Source organism: Chaetura pelagica, unplaced genomic scaffold (assembly GCF_000747805.2).
Source record: "Chaetura pelagica isolate M959 unplaced genomic scaffold, ChaPel_1.0 scaffold300, whole genome shotgun sequence".
Classification (NCBI taxonomy): domain Eukaryota; kingdom Metazoa; phylum Chordata; class Aves; order Apodiformes; family Apodidae; genus Chaetura; species Chaetura pelagica.
The window spans coordinates 175,083-191,941 of record NW_009951945.1 but is presented as its reverse complement, the minus strand read 5'-3'; the positions used below and the strand labels follow the sequence as shown (position 1 = coordinate 191,941).

Here is a 16,859-nt window from a genome sequence, read left to right as displayed (position 1 = left end):
GACGGGGTGATCTTTGCTCCAGATGCCGCGCCCGCCCGGGGTCACCGCGTGCCTTGGTGTCAGCAGGGACGGGACGGGACGGGCGGGCCGCGCTCCTGCCCGGGGACACCGCGGCAGCAGGGTGCTGGGCTCAGGGAAGCGGGGTTTGGGGGAGCAGGAGCCAGCTCAACCCTCCTCTGACTCGGCAGTTTTGTCTCCCTGGGCTGTGAGGGGTGTGAGGGAGCAGCCCGGCCCTTTCCTGTGCGTTGAGGGGGGCTGTGAGCTGCAGTTCAACACAGGGTGATCTGAAGTAAAGCTCAGTATCCTCTTAAATGTCTTTAAAAATAAGGTGAAGCTTTTGGGGGGGGTCACGGTGCGGCTGTCATGGGAAGCCTGTGTTTGAGTGTACACGGCACTGAATGAGAAGGTTGCAGTGGCCTGTTTCTTCCACATATCCCTAGAAGCAAATAGAGCTTGTGTAATCCTTTAGCACAAGGTAGAGTGTGAGTAACTTCGTGTGGCAGGAAATAAAGGCCTTATATTCTGTCATGGGGTAAGTAAGTGTATGCTCAGCTAAGCTTTCTGCATCTACACACAGTTACTGTGCTGAGAAACTCTGGAGAAGTGAACAAAATAGTTCAAGGAACAGCAAATGTGTTTTCTGTTTATTATAGCTCAGTCCTGTGTTTATAACTTCTGATTTTTTGCAGCAATAAAATAAAAACAAGTCAAGTAGCCAAATATGATGTGAATTTTCATTTCAGCCCTAAAGTAGCATCATCCTTGATATTCCAAACCTCTACAAAAGCTTTCAGCCTTTCCTTGTTATTTTGTAATTGTACTTACCTTGTGTGGTTCCAACTACTGACAGTTACCACTGTTTCAGTTTTTATTATTTGTTAGAAAAGGATTTTATTTTTCAATATGTTTTTGTAATTAGACTTTTGGGGAGGATTAGCCTTCCTGTTCAGGAAAATTACTTAAGTTAGAAGGAACTGGGAAGCATACTTTTCAAGGTTAGAACTGTGCAGATATAAGTGATATTGCAGAGAATAATGCAACCCTCAGAGGGTGCATTTCCATGCTGTACTCTTGCATATGTGAATTTTCAATGTCACAGATTTGCAGTTCTGAGACTTTAGGTGACATGTTGAGAATGAACAAACCCCACAGAGTCACAAAATGATAGGAGTTGGAAGAGACCTCTGGAGATCATTGAGTCCAGCCCCTCTGCCAGAGCAGGTCACGGTTACTCAGAAAGTTAGCACCTCAGTTTAAGTTGACCTGATTTGTGTTCTGGAGGCTGTGGGGTAGGGGGAGAAGGCACTAATGATTTTTATCATCTCTAATGAACAGAAACGAAACATTATCCTCTTATCTGTGTACATATTATTACTGTTTTTAATTTGTATGAAGCATTAAGGACGAACCACTCCTGCTTTGTCTGCCTTCACAGCCCAGCAAAGTGCAGTGTGTGTAAGGTTTTTATATTTACAGTGGGAATCCTTTGGACCTAAGTGTGCTAGACTTGGTTGACGGCACAGGGGTTTCTTTGAAAGGGGTTATGTAAATGGGGGTGCCTGTGTCCTGACAGATGCTTTCACTTGTCTTTTCCAGTCCTCTGCAAACTGAACAGCATGGCACGAAGCGCCCAGAGCCGTCTTCTGCTAAAACCTTGCTTGATATAGGTACTCGGAGGATCTTCTCATCAGATCATGATATCTTCAGGGAGAGTGCCAGGAAGTTCTTTCAGGAAGAAGTGCTGCCTTTTCATGCAGAGTAAGATGCCCCTTAAACATTTTGATTTGTCAAATAATATGCCTTTTTTCTCCCCAAGTGTTTTTTAGGCTGTTATTTTTAAGGTGACAGGATAAACAGGGTATTTGTTTTCACTTGCAAGCTTTCCATTTCAAATTTGCTCAATTAAAACACACCTGCCTGTGGAAATTATATGTAAAAAAACCCAAAACACATGTATTCACACTTCACTGCATTCTTTGAGCTTCAGTGTAGGCAATCTGGCATTGTCCTCCTAGGCCTATGAGCAGACAAATGCTGTTTGCAGGGTTGCAGTGTAAGTGTTCCTGCTTATAGTCATTAAGTCTGACACTGGTGTCTTGGGCTTAGAATTATGGAGATAATTCAGTTCACACACTGTTGTACTCCTGTCATCCAAAAAAGCATTGGCATGGCATCTAGCTTAGGTTGCAGTAGATTGTGTAAATATGGTACCTGTAGTATAGTAAGATGAGTTATGCATTGCCAAAAAAACTTGCACAAAATATCCATGTTTAAATTATCTGTTTTGCCCCTGTGGAAATGTGTTGTCTTCTGCACAGAGTAGAAGTATTGTACTTCCATTCAATTAGAGCTGAAGGGTGTTTTTTGCCCTTATTTAGCTGTATCCAGTGACATTATAGTTGGGAAAGTAAAATAAATCAACTTGGAACATTTTTTGTTGTAACAGAAAGCATTAAGATGCAGTAGTGTCTTAGGCAATCTTTACTGCATACCTGCGAAAACAGCAGGAGGTAGTGAAGGGCTTATTCTTAAATCATGCTGCTAGATGAGTTGCCTGATGCAGCTCAAATTGTATATTCACAAACAGTTGAGATGGCACAATGGAGTGGGTGGGGTGATGTGGCTTCCCGGCAGTAATGAACAGCAGGAGGTAATGGAAACAGCTTGCATCAGAATAGTTGCTGACTATTTTTTTTCATCCTCAAACCACAACTTCAAAGTACTGTGCTTTTCCACTGTGTGAGCCTATTCTGCCCACAAACCCAGATGTTTTCCCTCGACCTTTATTAGAATATCTTCCAATGCAGGTTTGTGAACAGGTACTGACAATCCTGTTTGCCAGCTTGCTGACACAATTATTTTCTCAAGAGGCTGGAACAAGTTGGACTTGTGTTCTTGCATCACTTCAGCGAGCTATGAACTATTCTGTTCTTGCCCCTTTCAAATAAACAAGGAGGCTTCAGGCATAGTCTGTTAATTGGCTGGACTGATGTGAACAGACAAATGTGGCATCACTCAATGCAGTTGTGCATTAGTGTGAGGAGGAGAAGCAGCTTAGGTGAGCAGAGGCAGGAATTTGTAGGAGAAAAAGTAAAGTAGGATAAGTTAACTCTGTTCACTGTGGGTGAGATGCTAAGGTCTGGCTGTGTTGCACATAGGTGTGTCAGAGGAGTGGCTCTGATAGAGTTGGTCTGCCATAGAATTTTTAAATTGGGGTTAAAAGAAAGAAAAGACTAAAAATAAGGCTGGGCCATTGAGGGCCATCCAGCTTTCTGTTGAAATTGTAAGCTCTTTAAAGAGTCACTGCTTTTCCAAGAGTGATTCCTGTGGTGTTAAAGTTTTGCAAACTGTCAGCAGATACGCTTTGACTAGCTATTTACAAACATCAAGTCTTCTTGAAGCAGTAGTGTACCAAGATACAGTACTGATGTGTAGTAAGTGCCCAGAGACCAAATTTTTCAGGAAAGTGACTAATGTGTTAATTCTCTGCTCTTACGAAGCGGTTCTCATTGGCAGAGCTGAAATCTTTCTTGAAAGATAATGATGTGTTATACTCATTTTGTACATGGGGAAAATGAAATGTCAGAAAGATAAAGACCTGCTTTTAATTACATAGATGGGTTTGGCTGAATCTCCTGAATACTAGTCTGGTACTCAGGCCTGTAGGCAGCAGTGCCTTTTGTAATGAGTCTTACAGATGTGTCGGGTTATATGTGGAAACAGGAGTACAAACTTGTGCAGTTGGTGCACCTGTAATGCCAAAGGCACCAGTGGACTTGAAGAGTAGAAAACCCATTATTAAGCCACTGCTTCTTAGCTGCGAAATGTAGTTGTCTGCCTTGTGCTGTTTGTTGGTCAGACTGAAGGTCTCTTCCTATGTAGTGAAACTGGCTGTGAGTGTTCTAGTGTGAAGCAGCACCCATGACAAATAAACAGGAGCATGTGGGAGATTTAATGCCTAATGTTCTTGTGTTCATTTTGCAGATGGGAGAAGGATGGCCAGGTGAGCAGGGAGCTCTGGCAGAAGGCTGGACAACAGGGTTTGCTGGGTGTTGCTATTGCTGAAAAACATGGAGGCATCGGAGCAGATATTCTCTCTTCAGCTGTGGTCTGGGAGGAGCAGTAAGTACTAGGCATTTCTGGAAGAATTTCAATGATATTATCAAGAGACTGTGTATTTTTTTCCACAAGGTGTCCTCATCACAGAACATGCTTGTTTACAGAGAACAGTGTTATCCTTCTCATGGGAAGGAAAGTTTATACATATGTAAATGCCTCTTGTTTTAAGTATCTCAGGTGATTGTTCAAGTAACCTGTTTGTCATCCTCCACTGGTAGGACTTTGTGACTGGGGGAAGCATTTACTTATTCTGGAAGCTTATACACACTTTTAGCTGTTAAAATCCATTATTTAAATAACAGTACAAGTGCCAGAAGGTCAGATTGTGTCTTGAGATTTCTATGTGGTGGGGTTGGGTCTGTTGTAGTATAAAGTTAAGTGTTTAAATCTTTGTCCTTCTGTTTGAACTCTTTTTTTTTTTTTTTTTTTCCCTCCCCCCCCCCTCTCCACAAGAATGTATGTTAACTGTACTGGCCCAGGATTCAGCCTTCATTCAGACATAGTCATGCCCTACATTGCAAACTATGGCTCTGAAGAACAGATTAAACGCTTTATCCCTGACATGGTTGCAGGCAAGTGCATTGGAGCTATAGCCATGACAGAACCTGGAGCTGGCAGGTAAGTACTAAAACAGTGGGTTTAAATCAACAGGTAGCACATAGGGAAAAAAAACCCTAAGCCTCTGGGTTATATGGTCATCTTAATGGCTAGATAGAATCCTAGGTTAGGCAGTACCTTAAAAAACAACTGTTACTTACAGATACTATATTACAGCTTTGTTATTTCAAGTTATGTGCTCAGAATCAATTTCAGGATCATGCCATGGTGGGCAAATGGGTTTTGTGTTTTCTGCTGTGATCTGGGTTTATAGTTACTAACTTGGTTGTTACATGAACATATTTTTAATATGAAATGTAGTCAGGAGAAAATTACATAGCTTGGTATTATTAGCTTTTGTTGTGGAATAGAACACCTTATTTCCTTTCCTCTGAATCCTTTCAAGCAGAGAAGTGTCCCTCCTTGGCCATCCTTTTTGAAAGGCAGACAGCACATATTTGGAGCAGGCACAGCTCATCTGGCTGGTTTGCAAAACGGGGACAGGTGAAGAGCCAAACCTGGTGGCTTTTTACAGAGCCTCCTCTTCAGAGCTGGGCCTGCTTAGAGGATTTGGATTTGTCTTCTGGTTGTCTAAGGCATGTTGATGTAAGGGATGCAGACTTGCTGGTGTCAGTGCTTGTATTACACCACCCTCCACAAGCAGATGGTTAAAACAGAATCTCATGCTCTTGTGCAGTTGCATAGATTTATCATCCCTGGCTGTAGCATGTCTGTGGTTTCTCTTATGCTCTCAGCCTTTTCACCATGTTTCATTATCCCTGTGTGCATTTTCACTGAGTCTGTGCCTGGCTGGTATAAAATCTACCTTATTTTATACCAGGTAGAACTCAAGACACAAATTGAAGCTGCTGGAATAGTTCTTGAGGGACCTTTTGATTTTCTTTTCAGTGACTTGCAGGGGGTACGAACACATGCAAAAAAGGATGGAAGTGACTGGATTCTTAATGGGAGTAAGGTAAGTGAACAGACACAGATACTGTTCATAGTCTTTGGGAGCTGAATGCAATTAGACAGGGAAGGGTGTGCACCATTGTTAGTGTCTCCCCCTAGTCTTTCAGTTTTGGGTTTTTTTGTGGGTTATGTTTTTAAAACTATGCAATGTCTTCTTTCTCTCCTTCATTTGTACTCCTGCTAATAGTATGGTGCTGACAGACTTCTGGCCTTAGCAGAATTTCAAGTGGTGAGAGTGTGTGCAAGGGAATATGTACATAGAGGTGTTGATGAGGGTACTCATGCTGCAGAGCTGAAGCCAAGCAGGAGAGATAGCTCATTTCTTTTGCTGAAGTTAAGACAGATCACTTTAGCAGGTTCATGAGGCATTCTGCAGGATTATAGTAAGCAATTGTGACAAGAAGCCATCAGTAGCTTCACATGTTACACATGATTAATTTATAGAAAAGAGAACCTGTGTGTCCATTCAGTACCACATTCCTTCTTTGTCAGGGAACTGACAAAAGAGACAGATCTGTGACCTCTTTAACCTCCTGCTTCTGACCTACACAAGACCTGTCAAACTAATTCCTCATTTTATTTACCTTGGTCCAAAGCATTTAATTCAGAAAGCTTAAAATTTTTCTGGACATTTAAACCTTGGCTTTCAATTCACCTGTTAAAATGCGTATGGAATTTTTCTTTCTGCTGCTTGATGATCTCTTAGCTGCCATCCACCCAGCTTGCTGCTTAATTCCAAGTTGCATTTTTCTACAGGTATTCATCACTAATGGCTGGATGAGCGACGTAGTGATCGTAGTTGCAGTTACTAACAAGGAGGCCCGATCTCCTGCTCATGGGATCAGCCTTTTTCTGGTGGAAAATGGAACAAAGGGTTTCATCAAAGGACGCAAGCTGAACAAAATTGGCCTGAAAGCTCAAGTGAGTTCATACAACCCATGAAGTGTAAGAGCCTGAGAAGAAGTCTAAAACCACTGGTTGTGTGGCGCTAGCTAAATAAATATGAAGTAGAACTGTGTTGGTGTTCAGGTTCATAGGTTTTAGAGCACAAGCAATAAACATGCAAATTATGTCTGCTGAGTTTGCCTGTGGAGGTCAGAAGGATGTGATGTGTAAGGAGAGGCTGAGGAACCTGAATTTTTTCGCTCAGAAGATGCCAGGAAGGACAGGATTTTACTTGTGTCTTTAGCTACCTGACAGTTGCCTGTAGAGATGGTGGAGCCAGATTTCTCTTACAGGAGCACAGTGAAAGGGACACAAATTACATTAAGGAAAATTTTAAGTAGGTATTCAGAAAAAATCACCTTAAAAGTGATCAAATACTGGAACAGGAGCTCAGAGAGGTCATGGAGCCTACCTCTTCGGAGCTTTGGAAGCCATAACTGGACAAAGCCCTCAGCTGCTTGCTTTGCTGGAGCTGCTTTGAGTAGGAGAAAACAAGATGACCACTGGAGGACTTTTCCAACTTAAATTATGCTATAATTTTGAGTTAAGGTATACAAGTAGCAAGAGAAAGAATGGGGCAATAGAAGTGTAATGAAGAGATGAGAAGGTCAGGCTGTGAACTATTGCTTTACCATCCTCTAAGGACACAGCAGAGCTGTTTTTCGAAGATGTGCGCTTGCCTGCCAGTGCCTTGCTTGGAAAAGAGAACAAAGGCTTCTATTACCTGATGGCAGAGCTCCCTCAGGTAAGAGGAATATGGGTGTTTGCTGTTTGTATATACAGGCAATTGTCATGGCAAGAAACTGCCTTAGTCTTAATGATGTATCATGGGGAGCTGTCTCAGGCTGAGGATTGGAGTGCCTGCAGCCCAAGTTTTGTTAATGCTTCTGTTTTTTATCTGAAGCACGTGGTTCCTAGTGGTAGAAGTGCAGTGATTTTGTGCATTGGCAAAAATGTTGATACCACACCAGCTCAAAGGTAGGTATCTTAATCAGCAACCCAAATGTTGAAGAACGTGAGCTTTGGTTAGTGTATTGTCCCGGTTTGAGCCAAGATTAAGCCACTTTGTTGTCACCGTTTGACTCAGTTCTGACAACAATGCTCTCAATCCCCTCCCCCCCCCACCCAGGTAGGGAAGGAGAGAGAGCAAAAGAGAGAGACTTGGCTGGATTGAAAACTAAACTACACAGCTTTAATTAAACACTAATGAATGATACAAGAAAATATATGCAATTATATACAGATATATTCAAGTATGAGCAAAAGCCTCTTGCCTCCCTCCACCCCCAGCAACTCCCACAGCACTTCCCTGAACTGGGAAGAGTCCCGAGGAATCCCGGAGCTGCTGCTGGAGAAAGCACAGAGTGGTGAGGGTCAGGGTCGAGCTCGAGCCTAAGGGTCGATGGTGATGGATGAACAGAGTCCTCCTGGACACCGGCCATGGACGGAAGAAAAGGGAAGAAGAAGGAAGGAAGTTGTCTTCTGTGATCTCTGACCTTCCTCTGAGCTTACGTAGATATATGGAATGGAATATCTTTGGCTAATTTTGCTGTCTAACTCAGCCTCCTATGGGGGGAGGGTCACAGATGTCCCCACAGTGTCTGAGCCAGCAGAGTGAAGGTGCGACCTTGAAGCCTCAGTAGTTAGAAAAACATTCCACTGTCTTATCAACCTAGCAGAACACACAGTTGCTAGTTAAAAGAAAGCTTACTGAAGGAAAAAAAAGTCAGTAAAAGGAAAATTGGCTTCATCCTGGCTCAAACCAGGACATGTATTTAAAATAAAATAGCACAGTTTTCTTGTATGCTTCTAGCATGGGATCACTTTGCTTAAAAAGTTAAATATAGCTTGGTGGTCTCTAATGCATTTGTGATTCTCTTGAAGGAAGCAAGCAAGCACTGCTGTTCTCCTACTAGTAGAAGCATATTAAATATGTAAGGAACTCTGTCTCTGTAGCAAAGTAAAGAGTTTTTTTTAATTGTCAAAATACCTTCCTAGTGGAAATAAGAGTTTACAAAGTTTTGGAATTATTGGGGTGGACGAAGAGACAATGTGGTTTTTCACAATGTAGTTGTTCTTTGTCAAAAAGGTGACTTTGTTTACCTCACCTGGTAGGGATTATGTGTATTTAATTTTATACTGTGAGTAGATACAAAACCTGATGAAAGGAGTTATTTTACTACTTTGAAGAAACAGATGCTCTCATGAGCAGGTTCAGTGTGATACATCAGATTACTTCAGTGGAGTTGGAAGTAATTGTTCTGTACTTTGTTTCTGTTTTTCACCATTTTATAAAGAAGAAAAAAAACAGGTTTCTTAGGTTTTGGTTTTTTTCTACAGGTGTCCTGTATAAATTGTTAAAGGCAGTTGTTAAAACTGAGCAGTGAAAACCAATAACTGAAACAATTCAGTGTGAATTTTTCAGTCAATAAGAATCCTGTGGTTAATGTGTAGCTACTGTTTGAGTCACTGTTGTGATAGGGCATTAACCCTGAAAATGACTAAAAATGGGGCTTCAGGCAACAAGGCATTTGTCCCACTCAGTAATTTCAGTAATGCAGTGTGTCTGCTTTGGTACTTAATGTGACTTCTGCCCCCTCCTTTGATGAGCAACACAGCACATTTCTGTCCCAGTTGTGCATCTAATATGGAGAAAGGTAGGACTAATTCAACTGCATTTTGTACTTTGTGTTTCAAAAGGAAAGACTGCTGATTGCTGATATGGCTCTTGCTGGTTGTGAATTCATGTTTGAAGAAACAAGGAATTATGTGAAGCAAAGAAAAGCATTTGGGAAGACAGTTGCACACTTGCAGGTGAGCTTGAACTGAGAGAATTGTGTACAGATGGCAAGGTGTTTGTTTTACATCTGTGTGTCTGAAATGTGAGCAAGTGAGAATCTCTGGGTTGTTTTCAAAGGACTTGCACAGGTTTCACTGTTTGGCTGTGGCTATTTTTGAAATTTTTGGCATTGGCTATTTTTGAAATACAAAAACAGTTGAAAAAATCAACACTATGAAAGCTTTAATGTATGTGTTTTACTGTTCAGTTAGATAACTCCCACAATGCTGCTTTCGAAGTTGAAATGTACAGGCAGAAACTGTACTGGCTTTATGCTGCTTATGAAGGAAAATTATTTTGTTGCCCTTAAACTTGCATTTTACTGCCAGAGGTCCTAATCATAAGGTCTGTTACACCTGCATGTATTTCTGTACCTGCCTGGAATCCTACAGATGAGCTGGGTGCACATGCAGATACTGTGCTCCTGCAGGAAAATGACCTGTGATGCTGATGGAGGCTCCCAGGCAGTGACCTGACTGCATGTGTGTCTGCAGAGGTGTCTGTGTTCAGCTTTATGGGCATTGTAATGACATTCCTCAGGTAGCTGGGTGTTTAGGTGACTGCATATAGAACTGTCAGGTCACTCTCTGGGAGAACCTCACTCCCTGACAGTGGTAGTCAACTGTATTTTGAGACCTTGATGCCTACACTCTCTAGTTGCAGTCATGAAACAGATGTTGCTTCCTGCAGGATTGCGACATTGCAGTTTTCCTGAAAACCACATTAGCTGTTAGGGCTGAGCCAAGCCAAGCTCCTGCATGTTTGCTTTTGCAGAATAGAAGTGACTCATATGGGTTAGAAGATGCTGCCTTTCCTTCTCTTATATACTTTTGAAGTACTTAAAAAATAGATAAGTTTTGAAGTCTTGAGGCTCCCTTTGTTAAAATCGAGTCTTTAGTTGTTGTGAATAGCAGCAGAATTGGGCCCTTGAGAGGCTAGGTGTCTGTGGGTATCTTTACAAAAATTACAGTCTTTATCTGTTTGTCAAGTTAACATTCAGAAATCCATAATTCAACATGGAATTTACCCTTTTCAGGTACTTCCCAATTGTTGTAGTAGGTCACTGCAGAAAACCAGTGTAGTATTTTCTAGCTAACCCACTGCCAGCCACCAGGTGGCCAGTAAACTTCATTAAGTCCATTATTTTTGCAAAAAATTAATCTATTCTTTCTATCTCTTCAGTTTCTTTTTTGTTGATGATAACTAGAATGTGCAAATAAGAGCTCTGCCTTTCCTAATTCACTTAGTCTTGCCACAGAACAGTATTTGAAATAAAATCTTTGTAATCATAGCACACTGGCCAATTATATTTATTGTCAAGAGAGTCATAGAATAGTCCTGGTTACACAATTTTTGTTTTGACATAAGACTTTTTTTTCCTGGGTGGTGTTTTTATCCCCTCCCTACCAGAATTACAAGAAAACAGCAGTATGTTTGTCTGGTCTGATTTTTATATAACCCTAGTAATGGATTTTACCATTTTCTATCTAGAAACTTCTCCAGTGTGACAGACCTCAGTGTTGGAAAACTTGATAGTAGTCTAAAATTTCAATTGTTTTTGCTTGTCTCTTTTTATATTTAAGGTTATGGTTGGGCTTGATGATCTTGAAGGTCTTTTCCAACCAAGATGATTCTCTAGGATCACTTAAGCTCTGAAGAACTGAATACTTTAAAAAATCCATCCAGTAGATGTTAAACTTTCTTATAACTGGGGAAATAAGTGGCTGTACAGAGCAAAGAGACATTGCCCCACAAGAGGGAGCTGCGAGTGACAGAATGCCCAGAGCCTCCTACTCTGCACTCTCTAGGATTTCATATTTTCAGGCTGTTGGGTTTTTTTCTCTTAAGGTCATGTTTTGACTTGGCTTGAAAAGGGCAGTACTTTGCTGTAATGAGGAGGGTAAGGCTGTAGTTGTGTCAAAAGTAAGTTGTCCTCTGAGGTACAGAGCCAATGTTGTCTGAAATGGTGATTTCTAACAAAAATCCTTTTAGAAAATTCTCCATTTTCTACTTCAAATATAATGTGAAAACTATTACTTGTGTTCTTTCTTCCCTCTGCCTCCTCTCTCGGCTGCCAAATTAAGACAGTACAGCACAAGCTGGCAGAAATGAAAACACAGATTTGTGTGGGCCGAGCTTTCATGGACAACTGTTTGCAGCTGCATGCAGAGAAACGCCTGGACTCGGCCACGGCTTCCATGGCCAAGTACTGGTATGTGCTTCAGGGAACTGGGAAATGCTGCTTGCATGGTCTTGACAGGAGTCTCATAATAAAAACACTGTACTGTTCTGATCTAATGGAAAGATAAAATGACTGATTAATAACAACAAAATTGTCAGCTTCTAACAGAGACCAGTAGCTTGAAATTCAATCATGTAGTCAACAAAAATCTTAGTTACGTTCAAAACTGCTGTGGGTTAAGCAGGTCAATTCCAGAATAACACCATGCTTTTAAAATAGGCTTCCATTAATAACAAGATCAGGACTGAGCTTTAGCTTCAAGTAAATACAAGTACTTCATTGATATTAGACAAATATTTACATTTCACTGTAGCAAATTGTTGTTGGGTGTTGTTTTTATTTTGGTTGTTTTGTTGGGTTTTTTTAATGGGCTGGTATTTCTTTTGTGTGTGTCTTTTTTAAAAAGCACAGGTTTATTTGAAGCTCCTATGATGCTCTTTTAGTTCATGTTACTTAGCAATAGCTGTTTGGCCCAGCCAGTTTCAGAAGTGACCTGGTTTGGTGAAGAAATAGTTGGCTGCAGTTATTGTTTTAACTGAGGCTAAGAAGTGCTTTCCTTTATTGGCCTCAATTCCTCTTCCCTCTCCCTGTACTTGGTGAGGTTATCTGTTAACTTAGGTTTTACCAGATAAAGTTAAAGGTTTTATCAAATAAAGTTAGATGAGTGGAAGGATCTGAGATAATGGCACATGAATGTGCATAGTTGTATTTTCCTTGCCAAGATGTGAGGAAAAAAACCCACATCAGATGTGAAGAAATAATTGAATGGAAGATGCACGTGTTTACAGATTCTAGGCTTTTAAAAGTTAAGTATAGAAGAAATGAACAGGGAATACTAAGGGAATCTAGAAAGGATGCTTACCATGAAGGGAAGGATTTTGATGGAGTGCTGTTGCTGGCAGTGATTACCTAGAAGTACCAGGTGCATAAGCAGAGGCATTTAGTTTCGAGGAGGAGGAAACAATCAGTGCCAGCTCAGTTACACACTTTCTTCCTCAACGATTTTCCTGAAGTGAGGTGTTTGAAGCTCCCTCACCCTCCCAGATGCTAGTGCCATGTTCCATTTAGAATTTCCCTTTTCCCTAATGGAGTCCTTGTGGCTCCCTACTGTACAACTCCTTTTCATGGTCCAGAAAACACTTGAATTGAGAGTTTATTTCCTACTGTTTCAGGAGGCTATCTCCAGTTAATTTTGCTTCAAAGCTTTTGTTCAGTCAGTGTATTGAGTTGAGCTTTGAAGAACTGTAGAACTTAGTTCTTTTTTCCTATATCTTATTCAAGCTCTGTAGGTCTTACTTGTCTGGTGACAGGTTGTTCCATGTAGCTAAATGAATTTTTAAACATTTGAAGAAGACAGTTGTGGTAGCTCACAGGGGCAGATTTGAAGTTGGTATAATAAACTGTAAGGGTTGAACTGGCCAGGGTGGAGCGTGGTTTGGATAAAAGGACTCTTGAATTATTCCAAGAGAGTCAGTTGACTTTAAATTGGCATTTTCTTTACTCCTGTTGCCACTGTGGAAGTTGTGTGTTTAGAAGGTGGCTTTCATCTATTTCAACTTCATCTTGAGCTTACAGTGCAGCTGAAATCCTGTGGGTGCTTCCATGTGATTCTCATTGAGTGTTTGAAATATCATCAATTATGTAGCTTTCCAAAAGCTGAGATACAGGACATCAACTGTAAATGACGTGGTCTGTCGTGTTGTCGAGGGAAGACTCACAAAATGAAATGCTTTTAAAGGTATTTTTTATGTGGGAATAATGAAATATTTTGCAGTGAGAAAACCTGTTTAAGAGTTATTGTTTCTTAAAACTGAAAACTATAAATCTATTGAAGAAAATAAATTATCTCCAGGTCATGGTTAGATTCAAAGAGCATCCTGCTTTTTTCTAGTTTGGGGGGTAGAAGCCTATGATGCTGTTTTTATGACACAGCTGGGGGATTTGATAAGAAAGGACAAAAGAGAAATCTCCTGGCCTGTGAGAAAGGTAAACAAGCTTTGTCTTTTTCAAAAGCTTTCCTTCTCCAAAAACTCTTCTGTAAGGAGAAAACATCTTGATATTCTTCAGCTGAGTGTATTAATTTCTTGCCAATGGTGCAGGATGAACAAAAGGTCCCTTATAAGAGGAAGTATTTTAGTGGCCATCATTTAAGATTAATCATCATTTAAGTTATATAGACTAAAAAGTTTGGTCATGTTTTTGTCTCGCCAGCTTATCTGTATCTTTAGTAATGTTTCACAGCATAAAATCCTTATAAAAAGAAATTTCTCTTTGACTATTTAAGGTGTTCTGATCTCCAAAACAGCGTAGCTACTCAGTGTGTGCAACTGCATGGAGGATGGGGGTACATGTGGGAGTATCCAATTGCAAAGTAAGTGTAACATTTCAGACTTAAATGATGAGAGAGATTACCACAAAAGTAAAATGAGACACTTCCTTTACATCTACTTGTCAGTTGTTGTGTGTTACTACTGATTTACTGTTCATTTTCCCATGGTGTTTATTGAAAGGTGATCCACTGGGCAGAGGTCTGCAGGAAGGCTTTGTTTGGATTCTCCAAGTTACTCAGAAGCTGTTAAGCAATTATTACTTATTTTTCACAAAAGAGAAGTTGCTTTTCTAGAAGAAAAAGTTAATTGGAAAAAAACCAAGAAGCAATGTGAAAACAAAAATGAGGAGGAGCTAGTTTGCTTTGTATGAAATAAAACTCATACATGTAAAAGGAAGGAAAACATGTTGATCAGCCTTAATCTTTTGTAATACTACATAATAACAAGGTGCCTAATCAAGAGGATGAGAAGCTGCATTCACTTTTTTACACCTTTATAAATGAAAATCTTAGACAGTTATATATAGGGAAGAGTTTGCTATTCCCATTTTTTTGCTTACTTGATGAGTTTAGAGACATTTATGGTGTTATTTCATCTTACCTTTTCTATTACCTGGGAAGATTGGTTTCCTTTTGTGTACATGCCTTTTGCCACGCAAATACCAGCAGAGATTTCAGTGGTGATGGTGGTGGTTCAGTTTTTTGTTTTGTTTTCAGAAGGGGGTAATCTGGTTTTGCTGATTCCACCATCAGGACTGCTGTGCAGTTGTCATATGCAGTTAACTTTATATTTCTTTAACTGGGTAGGCTTAGAGGTTTTGAATAATTATAAATACAGAATAAAGAGTATGGAATGTTGCTTTAAAGTGACTTTTCCCTGCATGTTTTTGAGTATTACTTTTGAGTGTTATGCACCCTATTTTATTAACTAGGAAGGACAGCAAACCCTCTTCAGGGTGTCCTCGAACCCCTGCTTACCTCTGTGTGCTGTAGTTGTCCATACAGGGATTTATTATTCCTGTGCTTCAGCAACATGCATGTTTCCAGAGCATTGCTCCTGGGCTGCTCTCTGTATAATGAAGAAGAATTAAGATGGAAAAAGCACGCTGTCATCATCCTGTGTGCTGTCACCAGCTGTGCATGTACTGTGGCTGGTTCCAGCATGAGGATGGAAATGGTTTGGCTGTGTGCAGTGATTTGGCTGCTGGCCTAAGTGGAGCTGGTGGCAGTAGAAGGCTGTAGCTAGCAAATGTGGAACCAGTTGGCATTTTCTTTTTCTCCCAAGGTATTTTGAGTCCTGCCTCAAGGAAGGAACTGACAGCCCCTTTAGCAGTCCTCTTGACAGGATCAGACAGGCCAGGGCATTAGAGCAAATTACCACGATAACTATCGGGCTCTGCAGGAGTTGTTTTCACAAGAACAGGTCACCTGAGTCTGTCAGTTCCTACAGACTGTTCTGGGTTGAGGGCTGTGAGAGTGGGTGAAGGGGCTTTGGGGTTAATGCTCAGGTGATGTGAGGAAAGGAGGGAGCAAGAATTGGGGGAAAGTGGTAGGAGCCTGGTACTAAGGTGCTTTAATCTATTCTTGTTTAATTAGGGGTGATAGTGCAGACTTAACAATGTAAACAAAAACCCTGGGAAAAGAAAAGGACCAGATGCTTTGTTTGGTACAGTATGGAAAGGTGGAAGATTTTATCTAAGTGAAGCCTCTCTGAAATGTGAACTTTAAAATGGGAATAGCATACTTTGAAAAAAAGGATCTTCAAATATAAACTTATGTTTTTCTTCTGCTTGTCTGTCCATTCTGAGCTGTTTTTAATCAGTCCTTGCATTGTTTTTTTTCCCCACAGAGCTTTCGTTGATGCCCGTGTTCAGCCCATCTATGGTGGTACCAATGAAATAATGAAGGAGCTTATTGCTAGAGACATTGTCAGTGACAAGTAGGGCAGATACTTACTACTTGGGAGAGTCTTTCAGAATCTTTTGGTATTAATATATGGCATAAAATCAGACATGGGACTGAAAATGTGGTGTACTGTGTTCTTTCATGAAAGTGATAGGATTTTAAAGCCAGTGGGCTTCTATGCAGGATATCTAATATTTAATGAACTGATATAAAATGAATGTTGAATTAAATGATTTGGACAACACAGTAGTTGTCTGGGTTTCTAAAGTTCTGGTAGTGAAAGGCAAATTTCTTTTTCTGGAAGTTAATGGGTGACTCAGTCTTTCAGACCTGGTGCTGCTCTCTCGAGCCCAACCCTTCCTTTCCACAATCGCATCTCTGCTGCAGGGAAGCTGCATCCTTAACAAATACATGTTAAATGTCAGTGTAACTCAAATTTCGCTTCCACTCGATGAGCACCACTGTGTGCAAGCAGAACTGGAACCTTTGGCTACTGTTGGGATGCACCTGCTGTGGGGGGAGGGAGCCCATCCCCGGCCCCCCTATTCACATGTAACCCCCACTGCCTTATTTCCATTACTGTGCTCAAATAACTGTAATAAAGCACTTCTATGCAGTCTCATGGGTGCCTGCCTTACTTCAGGGCAGGGGGGGATTGGGATGGTGCTTGTGTGCCTCTATTCACCTCAGGGCGGGGAGGAGCAGGGGTGAGGGCGGGAAGGTGGTGCTGGGGGGTATCTTGGGATGTTTCTGAGTCCTGAGGCGCCAGGAAAACGCTACCGAAAACCACCTCTCGGTGTATTTATGTTTAACTAGTGGTTTCACGGGGCCGGTCTCCCCAGGACGTTCCCGTCCCCCTCACAGCGCGGCGGAGGAACCGGTCCCGGGCGCCGCCTCACGCGCGCCGGGAG

General features: G+C 41.2%; 1 protein-coding gene across 1 annotated transcript in view; it reads left to right on the top strand.

Moving 5' to 3' along the window:
• ACADL (acyl-CoA dehydrogenase, long chain) overlaps positions 1–16,057 on the top strand; it is a 17,248-nt gene extending 1,191 nt beyond the window's left edge. Inside the window, exons 2-11 of the mRNA XM_009996915.1 lie at positions 1,597–1,758; positions 3,985–4,122; positions 4,573–4,737; positions 5,626–5,692; positions 6,445–6,609; positions 7,277–7,378; positions 9,334–9,447; positions 11,557–11,684; positions 13,999–14,085; positions 15,893–16,057. Coding sequence (XP_009995217.1) covers positions 1,597–1,758; positions 3,985–4,122; positions 4,573–4,737; positions 5,626–5,692; positions 6,445–6,609; positions 7,277–7,378; positions 9,334–9,447; positions 11,557–11,684; positions 13,999–14,085; positions 15,893–15,986 — 1,222 coding nt within the window. The 3' untranslated portion in view covers positions 15,987–16,057. The remainder of the gene's footprint in view (positions 1–1,596; positions 1,759–3,984; positions 4,123–4,572; positions 4,738–5,625; positions 5,693–6,444; positions 6,610–7,276; positions 7,379–9,333; positions 9,448–11,556; positions 11,685–13,998; positions 14,086–15,892) is intronic.
• Positions 16,058–16,859: the final 802 nt, after the last annotated feature.